The sequence below is a fragment of the Gasterosteus aculeatus genome, chromosome 7 (genome assembly GCF_964276395.1).
Source record: "Gasterosteus aculeatus chromosome 7, fGasAcu3.hap1.1, whole genome shotgun sequence".
Lineage (NCBI taxonomy): Eukaryota > Metazoa > Chordata > Actinopteri > Perciformes > Gasterosteidae > Gasterosteus > Gasterosteus aculeatus.
The window spans coordinates 10,393,713-10,404,882 of record NC_135694.1 but is presented as its reverse complement, the minus strand read 5'-3'; the positions used below and the strand labels follow the sequence as shown (position 1 = coordinate 10,404,882).

General features: G+C 40.0%; 1 protein-coding gene and 1 long non-coding RNA gene across 2 annotated transcripts; both read right to left on the bottom strand.

Moving 5' to 3' along the window:
• Nucleotides 1-5,538: 5,538 nt before the first annotated feature.
• On the bottom strand, nucleotides 5,539-5,939 carry LOC120822529 (uncharacterized). Its single transcript, XR_005712691.2, has 3 exons — nucleotides 5,890-5,939; nucleotides 5,760-5,803; nucleotides 5,539-5,650 (listed from the first exon to the last, which is right to left on the bottom strand). It is a non-coding gene; the product is annotated as an uncharacterized LOC120822529 (long non-coding RNA).
• Nucleotides 5,940-9,222: 3,283 nt separating this feature from the next.
• On the bottom strand, nucleotides 9,223-11,137 carry LOC120822668 (uncharacterized). Its single transcript, XM_078105685.1, has 5 exons — nucleotides 11,020-11,137; nucleotides 10,189-10,890; nucleotides 9,981-10,106; nucleotides 9,850-9,899; nucleotides 9,223-9,727 (listed from the first exon to the last, which is right to left on the bottom strand). Exons 1-5 carry the CDS (start codon nucleotides 11,111-11,113, stop codon nucleotides 9,608-9,610), a joined length of 1,092 nt encoding a protein of 363 aa, XP_077961811.1. The 5' UTR covers nucleotides 11,114-11,137; the 3' UTR covers nucleotides 9,223-9,607.
• Between the last annotated feature and the right edge of the window lie 33 nt (nucleotides 11,138-11,170).

The window sequence follows — 11,170 nt, the reverse complement described above, 5'->3', positions numbered from 1 at the left end:
GAGCGATGGCACCAGACGAAGTCAATGCTGAAAAAGTACTGTTATGAGACTGGTAATGACTAGGATGAGGGTGTGCCTTTTGTTCTCTTTGCTATTTGTGATGCAAAGCAGGAGTCCCTAGGGTTTAGCCCAGCAGAACTAGTGTTCGGTCACAATGTGCGTGGCCCCTTGAAAGTGTTGAAAGAGAAGCTAGTGGGTGATAACTCTTGTGAAAATGTGTCTGATTTTGTAACCAGCTGTAGAGAGCGTCTGCACCAGGCTACAAGGCTAGCCAAGGAGTCACATGGAGGCAACAGGTGAGCTCTTCAATGGAGCAATGGATGCCAACATTGGAAACAGGCAGAGCCAGAGGAGTGAGAGTAAGAGGGGGAGGACGAGGAAGGCCAAGGACCGTAATCTCTGATGAGATCTGAGCCACGTTGGTTGATCATGTGGTCAACCATGGTCTAACAATGAGGGAGGCTGGGCAAAGAGTACAGCCAAATCTGAGCAGGTACACTGTAGCATCCATCATCCGGACTTTCCGAAATGAGAATAGGTATGAAATCTACTCTCACTAGATAATTGCAGTACTGCATATCAATACAGTACTCAATGAGTGCAGTAGTACAGTATTGCCTGTGGACTGTTCTGTAGGACTGTAAAAATACTGTAAAGTATGTTTCAAGTATTTAGGAAATGTATACCTACTTTGTATTTACAGTATTTTACTATTTGTTTGGCAGAACTGAAAGACGCGTTCTGTGTCCTGAACAGGAAACTGAAATCATAAACATGGTCCTAGAAAACAACGCCATAACATTACAGCAAATACAAAGAAAAATAATAGAAAACAAAATATTGATAGGGTAAGCTTATCAACACTGGACCATGTCTTGCGCAGAAATCATCTCAGGATGAAGCAGGTCTACAGGGTGCCATTTGAACGCAATTCAGAAAGCGTCAACGAATTACGATATAACTGCAAGTGAGTCCCACAATTGATGCATACTCTCAACATGCAGCAAAGTTGTTTTTTTACTGTAACTGTGTACAGTAAATTCTTCTGTTTTGAATGTAGTGTATGTGCAACTTTGTTGGTTGGGAATGGGATGTACACTGTGTACATTGTTTGTGTGGGAAAACAATATTCTTAAATATTTTACAACACACTTATGTACGTACTGTCTGTAGGAAGTGTAACACTGAACAAAAAAAAGGCCTAAGTCATTATGATAAATGGAGAAGTGTTTTCCATTCATCATAGTGTTTTACAATGAGCACATCAGTGTTCAACTGGTTCTTATAAACGCCTCTTCATATGATGGTTTGTATTTGTCATTTGAAACCAAAATGTCTGTGCACGTGCCTGCCTCCAGGTAATGTAAAATATTGAAAGTATCTCTCAAGAGCCAACGTGTAGTCTGTCTGTTCATGGCTGTAGAAACACTGCTGCCTTTGTGAAACACTAATACCTTTGTCAAGAGGACGAGCTCCGCTTGTAGATAAGCTAATGAAAACACACTTAATTTCAGGTAGTTAAAGTAATGACAACATAATCATCGATATCGTATTCCACTCCTGCTCATAGATCCCCTGAAATGTCACATGTTGTTCCTTAACTCCCGCACCCCAACCCCCCAAAAAGCCCCGTCTGCTCTCAATGGCTCAGGAGGAAAATAGGCGGCGCCTTATAGGTAATTTTTTAACCATTAGAAAGCGATACTATGATGGGGGGAACGGAGCAGGCTCTGGAGTGTAAAAACGGGTTTTGCATTATTACGTTGTATTTCTGCAAAGGGAATTTCCTTTTGTGAGACAGAAAAAACTACTTCACTCAGTGTTAGTCACAGTTTTGAACTGAAGATCATCATCAGCAGCAGGCTGTTGGGTCACAATAAAAAGCTCCTTCCTGTTCTTGTCACCAGTGGCGGATTTAAGAAATTTGGGGCCCAAGGCAAAGGCAGGCCTGAAGCCCTCTGAAATCAGAAGACAACACACAAAGCAGATCAATTATACAGATATATACATTTTAACAGAATACACATGTTTTTTTTTTTACCAGCAGGTCTCTGATAGAATACTTAGGATGGATCACATACATCAAATTCATTTTTTTTTGCCCAAAGACACTACGAAGGGAGAGACCAGGACTATTAAATATAATAGTCAAGACATGTAAAGCATTTATTATGTTTAGTGTAGAATTGTAATTTGTGTGATGTTAGATATTAGTTATTACATTAGCATGTTAGATGAAGTGAATGCAATATGAATCAAACACAATGTATAGTCATGTAAATCATATAAACACTGTACACATTAACATTCAGTCACAATGTGATGTTAAAACCTGGGGACGGATGCTAGTTGACGTCCTTTATGGATTTCTCTCAGTCTTCTCCCCAAAGAGGGTCTCTTGGGAGTTTTTTCTCCTGTCAGTTAGTAGATGAGCAACTCATGTTCTTGTCACCACTTGTTTGGTGGGGTCAACCGACATCTCTGCTAAAGAAAGAAGCACCATGTGTAAAGAAGCCCCTGAATTGAATACTCACCCTAAAAAATGTGCTGCAAATTGTGATTATTTATTTGTTATCATTGATGGAATTTATTTCACATAAAAGAACGTTTGATTTGAATAAAATGGAGTTGAATACAAAACATATCAGATGATCTAGATGCTGGTGGATCTGAACTTCTAAATATAATTGTCAAGACATATAAAGCATGTATTAATAAAAAGGATAGTGTTAGGGATTTAAGTAGAAGTGCACACCTAGTGATAAAAAATATAGTACAAGTAGACATGTTTAGTGTAGAATTGTAATTTGTGTGATGTTAGATATTATTACATTAGCATGTTAGATGAAGTGAAAGCAATATGAATCTAACACAATGTATAGTCATGTAAATCATAAATACTGTACACATTAACATTCAGTCACAATGTGATGTTAAAACCTGGGGACGGATGCTAATTGCCGTCCTTTATGGATTTCTCTCAGTCTTCTCCCCAAAGAGGGTCTCTTGGGAGTTTTTTCTCCTGTCAGTTAGTTGATGAGCAACTGGATGAAAGATAGCCGATTGAGGCAAATGTCTTGAGTGTTGGACCACATGAACTGTATTAAATCTTATGATGTAGTGTGATGAACTGTGATCATTTATGGTGTGTTGTAATTAAAGTGTACTTGTTTTAAGATGAAGACAAACTATGCATGGTTTGTTATATTCACTCATTGAGGCATAAAGCCAAATCTATCTACACTGAATATGAGGGACAGAGAAGATCTCCAACACAGAATGATGCAAAACCTCTTTCTTGACGTTCAGGTGACGACAATTTTTGATCAGTTGCATGAGCTGAAGTGAGAAGAGATACAATTATTTTTCATATACTTTAAATACATATACAAAACCAGTCATGTATGTATATTGTATGTGTATATATAGTTTCATGAAAAGTTACTTAACCTTAACAAAGAACTTACTTTTATATCAAGATAATTGTTTCAATGAAAGTTAAAAACAAAATCACAACACAACTTGCCCTGACTTTGGTTGAAAAGTTGAGTGAAAAGTAGCTTGCGAGCCGAAACAGTGTGGGGACCCCTGTGTTAGACCTTTTCAACCACAACGTTACTGCAGGCAGCAGCGCCCGCTTGAAAATGACTGTCGGGGGGCACAGTCATTTTCAAGCGGTCGCTGCAGATGGGGGCGGCGCACAGCCGGTTAACGGGGGGGCGTTTTCCATACACTCAGTTTTGTTGCAGCGTGCTGCGTGCAAAGAATATTCTGTGGTTTCTTGGTCCCCACTGTGTACGTGATGTCAGCGATGAAGGGCTGGTTAGAATTGTGGAAACTTTCAGAGCATATAAACCCCCCCCCAACACCGCAGACATTTGAGTGAACACGTTTATGGCTCTACAACACTTCACTATAATATTTGAGTTGTTCAGTTGAGATAATGTTATAAAACGGGTAGTGTAAGAATATGTGTTCAAGATTTGGAGCCTGGTCGGGGTTATCAAAAATCTCTCGTTCTGGGAAATTTATTTGTCAGATCACAGGTCAAGTATCAGCGCTGCGTTTGCAAAGGCAGGAGCAGTTCAGGCAGCACACAGGCCGGAAGAACAACTCCGTAACATCAGCAAGAACATCATGTTTTATAACCCTTGAAAGACAGAGAACGAAAGATTTCTATTGGCCCTAAACTGGCGTGGAGGAGGACCTTCCACCTCCCGCATCTAAAGATCCGGTCACATCCAATGTCCAGACTCCTGACTTAACGTAAACATCAGCGAACAGAGTGTGTATGTTGAATAGTGTTGGTGTGTCTCTAACCCCCCTTTGGCTGGTAAATCTGGTAGTTGACCCGCAGACCTCGCATTCCTAAGCCAGGACATAAACTGACTCCCCATCTTGTCAGACTCGTGTCTGCCTGCTTGGCACATCCTGCTTCCCCCCTTACCTAACTCTTAAATCAAGACAAGACAGCGAACCCCCAACTAAGCCCATGAAAAGAACTTTTGATTATCAGTAGATGAAATCAAGCATTCTGATTGGTTGGGAATGACGGGGTGTACCGCATTGACACCTAATGTACTGTACACCTGTTTATGTCGTCCTGAGCGTTCGATGTCACTCAAAATAACAGAGATTCCGGCGTTATTTGTCATTTCATCTTTTTTGCCCTGTGGCGATTGCCGAAAAAAATGAAGACCAGAAACGCAGCTAATGACCAGTTTAGGGCACTGCTGGCTTCTAGAGTTGATTTAGGGCACCTTTTAGACAAAGTAGACGATTCACGTAATAAGAAATCATAATGAATGAGAAGGTGCGAGATCTAGCTAGGAGACCTGGGATGTTTTCAGACGACGCATAAATGAATGTCCATCTCCTAGCGAATCATCAACAAACCTTTGGTGCGAGGCTAACAAACGTGATGTTTGTCTGTTAGTCCTCGTTCTTTTGCTATGCTATTTGTGACGGGAGAACAAGGATTAGGACCCAAAATGCAATGACAGGAGCCAGTATAGATTTACCAAATGTATTGGTAAAAGTTATCATTTCACACTTGAAACAATTGTTGGTATTTCATATTGACTCATAACATCCAAAGGGACTTTTACATCACAATAAAACATCAGCTGATGAGGAATGTTTGTGTGTGTGTGGTTTTTCAACTACCATCATGATTTAAGTTTTGACGAACATAAGCCCTTCAAATAGAGATCCAATGAATTAACTTAATGACTCAGTGTATCTTAAAGCCAAAGGCATGGTGACTCAGTGTTGATGAGGGTCTTACATCTTATTTTAGTCCTGTAACTGTTCTCTACGTCACCCCTTCCTTAGTTTTTTTCCTTTCCTTCATAAAACAGCCTGGATATATAGTTATCTCTCACATACAAGCACGAAAATACAATAATTTAGACTTTGATGGAAATGTAACTTTTCCCCTCTGAATATAGTTAAATCCGTCTGAGGTGATTCCAGTTCAAAGTAACATGTCAAAAGAAAGAGAAAGTGATAAAATGACCTCAGCGTCTCATAGGCCTGCTTCGTACCACGTACACTCCTACTGCTTTATAGTTGAGTATGTGCATTCAAACTCTAGGTTGTTTCTTTGTCTCACCGCCGCATATTGGATGTTTGATTCATTTTGTTCACCCTAACAAAGAGAAAGAGAAAAAACACATTATTTTACTTTATAGACAATAAAACAGTGTCCTGAATAACTACTGTGCCTGATTGTTTGAACGATAGAACAGTAATCTTACCTCTGCATTTGGTGTGGAGGGAGCTGAACATCTTGCATGAGACTCTGAAGGAGAAAGAAAAGTTCTGACACTATAAGAACGTGTAAAATGAGCGAACACTGCCAGCCACACACAATAGTTGTTACAATACCTGTAACTTCACAGCGGTTTCTCTTGTTCATCATGCAAAATAAGAAAACCGGGACATTAAGGATGATGGTATAAGTTAGAGCTCCACTTAAGAAATACACCAAGATACGAGAGTCCTCATACGTAGTGAAACAAAAACAGGAGACAGTACACAGCTTAAGTCTTAAGGGCGGACACAACAGTTCAAAATCAAAATAATTCTTACCGAGGTGATTATTACAATAAGACAATACAAAATATATGTAGAGGAATTAATAACAAAACCTCTCATTGAAATGACTTACCTTTTAAAGTCCAGTTTAGTCTTAGTTTGATAATAATCAAAAGAGTTGTCCAAGAGCCAAGGACCACTTGTGGAGAGCTTCAAAAAGACCTGCAATTAGCAGGTACTGTTGTCTCAAAGAAAACAGTAAGTAATGCACTCCACCGCCATGGCATCTATGCACGCTCACCACCCTCCACTGCAGAAAAAAAAGGCATGTTGAAGCACGATTAAAGTTAGCTGCACAACATTTGAAAAAGCCAGTGAAATACTGGGAGAATGTAGTGTGGTCAGATGAGAGCGACATTTAACTGTTTTGATGCCATAATACACACCATGTTTGGAGGAGAAATGGCACTGCACATCACCCTAAAAACACCATACCAACAGTGAAGTTTGGATGTGGGAACATCATGGTGTGGGGCTGCTTTTCAGCCAACGGTACTGGGAAACTTCACATAATTGAAGGATGAAAGGGCAAATTTACAGAGACATTCTTGACAGAAATCTGCTGCTATCTACAAGGATGATGAAGATGAAACAAGGGTGGACATTTCAGCAAGAAAATTATCCCAAACACACAGTCAAGGAAACTGTCAACTGGTTTCAAAGAAAGAAAATATAGCTGCTAGAATGGCCCAGCCAATCACCTGACATAAATCCCATTGAAAATCTATGGAAATAACTGAAGATCAAGATTCATAGAAGAGGCCCACGGAACCTTCAAGATTTGAAGACTGTGTGGAAGAATGGGCCAAAATCACACCATAGCAATGCAAGCGACTAGTTTCTCCATACAGGAGGTGTCTTGAAGCTGTCATTACCAACAAAGGCTTTTGTACAAAGTATTGAATAAATATCAGTAAGCGTGTTCATGTCATGACCCCAGCTCCCTGAGTAGGGTATCCTGCTTGTCTGTTGTTTTGTTCCGGTTGCCGAGCAACGACAAGATCACCAGCGCCGGCTCCCACCTTTGCCCAATCGACACACCTGGCCCTGATCATCATCACCACAGCATTTAAGCAGAGACCTGACATCCAGTCCCTGCCGGATCGTTCGCCATACCAGTATGTGCGCTCGCGTATCAAGCCGCAACAGTGAATTGATCTCTTACTCTTTGTAGTTGTTTGTGTACTGACCCATTGTTCTTCTCCGTCTCTAGTCATTCACCCTGGATTCCCGTCACTCCCGCCTGGCAACCTGAGCCTTTTCCCCTCACCAAGACATTACCAGTATTCACCTGTCTGCACGTTGGCAATACCACTTCCCCTTGTCAATAAATATTCACCTGATCAACATCTATGTCTGCTTTTGGGTTCCCACTGGAGAAGTTGTGACAGTTCAATACTTTTTCCCTGTGTCATTTCCCATTATTACGCATAACTTTATTTCTGGACCTCTTTGTTGGTTTCTTTGTATGTATGTATTACTTGGGTTGTTCCCAACATCTGGTGAAGATTTCATGTCAGTTGCGCCTTTTGAAATATATTTGCTGAGCAAAATGGTGACGTGTCCGATACTTATTTCACCCGCTGTATATGATCTTATTCATGTTCAACTTGAATTGTATTGTATCAAATTCTTCATTTCGGTTCAAAAGAGAAAAGCTTGTTGTATTTCCAGTTTTACTGCTTCATGCTGTAATAAATATATTCACTCGAGGTCTCATGCGTCTGTCTTCTTGATCCGTTGTGCAGGTGGACACTTAAAGCCGCGTAGTACAGGATTTCTTTGTTTTGTTAAACCTGGTAATAAATCACATATTAGTTGATAATTATTACATGATGTTCTACCCTGTGAGTTCCTGGTTCCCGTCTGTGTTTTTGCCCCTTGGCTTGTTAATTTTTGATTTTTTTTCCTGTCATCCCCTGTGATTGTCTGATTTGTTTCCACCTGTGTCCAATCACCTGCACCTTCCCAGTGTATTTAAGCCATGTGTGTCTCTTGTCCCTTGTCGTGTCATTATTGATTGTTGAATGTTCTACCCCGTGACTTCCTGGGCCTCGTCTGTGTTTTTGCCCCTTGGCTTTTTTTGATTAAGGCTTTTTTTGATTTAACTATTAAAGTCCTTTCGTTTTCACAAATCTCTGCATTTGCGTCCTGCCTTCCCCGCCACGTGACAAAACTGAAAGGTACTAATGCAGCAGTTGAATAGCTTTTATTCACCATTGCATTTGCCGTGGACGGAGCAGGATATCCTGCTTGAGATTCTTAAAAACAAAAAAAGCTCTTGAATTAAAAAAGCTGCATTAAGTGAAACCAAGCTGCAAGATTCAAACAGCAATAGTTATCTGTGCTTTGGCAGCTGTCTTTCTTGTTCATCATGCACACTGAAAGAGCCAGTAAAACAACTAGGATGTTGCTGAATACCAAAGCGCCACTTGAAAGATAGACGAAGAAAGGAGAGTCCAGCTCATCTGCAAAGAGTTAGAGGACAGAAACATGTCTCTTTTAACCACCAATCAGCTAAAACAACCTCAGTAACCAGTAACTTATCCTTAATGTCCAGCTTGGTCCCGTCTCCAAACATAATGTGTCCACACGAGGCAACAGCAAATCTGTTATCTGTTATAGTTCAAGTGATTCCGATCATTTTCAGTATACAATGTCAATTTTGGATTCTTGAATGTTTTATAAAACCAGTGTGGTCTTCAGAAATAATTTAAGGCGTAATGTTTTGAATTCGGCAAGACAGTAGCTTTTACGTGTACATTAAGACCTGAGATTGGCTGGTAGGATCCACAAACGGACGGGTCCTTGTTCTTTTTAGTAAAGGTTTGTGAGTAGGTGGATCAGAAACCACGAGGGTGTAAAAATGGATTAAACATTACTACGTTTTAGTGCTGCCTTGCTGTAATGACAATTTCCTCTTGTAAGGGAGAAAAGACAACTTTGCTCGTCCAGTGTTAATGACAGTTTTAAAAAGATCAGCAGCAGGTTTTTAGGTCACAAAAGAAAGCTGCTTCCTGTTCTTGTCACCACTTGTTGGGTGGGGTCAACCGACCTCTCTGCCAAACACATGTAACGAAGCCCCTGAGATGAATACTAGCAGTAAAAAAAACTACTTCCAAGTAGTGCAAATAGTGATTCGATTTATTTAATATCATTGATGACATGACATGACATTTCACATTAAAAAAAAAACATTTTATTTGGTTATAGAAAACAAAAATACAAAAAATATCAGATGACCTGGATGCTGTTGGATCTAAGCTTCGAAATGTAATGGTTAAGACATATAAAGATTTATTGATAAAAATTATAGATAATTTGAAGATAACTGCTTCTGACTCCTCAGAGAAGAAATAAGTATCATATATATGCACATCACGGAAAAAATAGACAGATTTGACATTTTCTGCAGAGAACGTAGAATATATAGAATCTTAGTTATATTCAACTTGTATCAAAATCTTCATTACAGTTCAAAAGAGAAAACCTTGTCATATGTCGAGTTCTACTGCTTCACGCTGTAGTAAACACATTCACTCCAGGTCTGATCCGTCTGTCTTCTTGATCCATTGTGCAGGTGGACACTTAAAGCCGCGTAATACAGGATTTCTTTGTTTTGGTAAACCTGGTAATGAATCACATATTAGTTAATCATTATTACTTGAAACAATATACAGGAAAAAAATAGGATTGAACAAAAAAAAACGGTCTAAATTGAAAGGCGGCAGTTGAATAGTTTTTATTCACCTTTGCATTTGCCGTGGACGGAGCAGGATATGTTGAAATATCTTGAAATTCTTAAAAACAGAAAAAGCTCTTTAATTCAAAAAGCTGTATTAAGTGAAACCAAGCTGACGGACACAAACAGCTATAGTTACCTGTGCTTTGGCAGCTGTCTGTCTTGTTCATCATGCACACTGAAAGAGCCAGTAAAACAACTAGGATGTTGCTGAATACCAAAGCGCCACTTGAAAGATAGACGAAGAAAGGAGAGTCCACCTCATCTGCAAAGAGTTAGAGGACAGAAACACGTCTCTATTAAGCACCAATAAGCTAAAACAACCTCAGCTGAAACAAGTAACTTACCCTCAAAGTCCCGCTTGGTCCCGTCTCCAAACAGAATGTGTCCACACGAGGCAACAGCACAGTAGTAGGTTCCAGCATGAGACAGATTCAGGCTCTCCATCGGCAGGTTGTAGTCACAGGTGTGTGTTTGTGTGTTGGCTTTTCTCTCACACTGATCAGTGCTGCCTCCATCAGTGTAAATGAGTGCTGGATGAGATTCTTCAGAGTCTTTGAACCAGTAAACACTGTGTTGTCCATCACAGGTCCCAGTTTGTACTGTACAGTTCAGAGTCACAGAGCCTCCTGGCTGGATGGTCTCTGAATGTGACTGATGGATTAAAGTTGGGATGTTTGAACTAGAACCCTGTACACTGACAGTAGTTGTAGCCAAGAATTCCAATTCGTATTCATTACCGCTTATGCAATTGTAAGTAGCAGAGTCATTAATTTCCAGATCTGTTATCGTCAAATGATTCCGACCATTTTCATTAACCACTTTGAAGCGAGGATTCTTGAATTCAGCATAAAATGTAGGTATTGTGTACCTGTAGGAGGTTGAGATAAGCCTCGGTTTCTGTCCCAGAGTGTGTTTAAACCAGTAAAGGGTTCCTGGTGAACCGGCTTCATGAAAACATTTCAACGTCAAGTTCCCCCCAGTTTCAACTGATAGAAAACTATTCCCTTGATGAACAGATGAGGAGGAATCCAGGTCGGTCGTCTGAACTGAAGCGATACAAGAGAAGAAGACATTACACTTCATGATACTATGAATCAACACATCTGAAGCAATGCCATCAGGAGTGGCCACACACTTTAAAAGATTCAAACTGAAGTCACTAAAACACAACTCACCCATTTTCCCCAAGAACAAACATATCAGGTAGAAGATAAACTTTGCAGATGTCATCGTGTTGAAATTATTGTGTTGAATGAGAACAATCTTCATCCCTTCTACATTTTTCACTCACAAGACTGTGTTTGATTGGCCAACAGAAAGTGACAG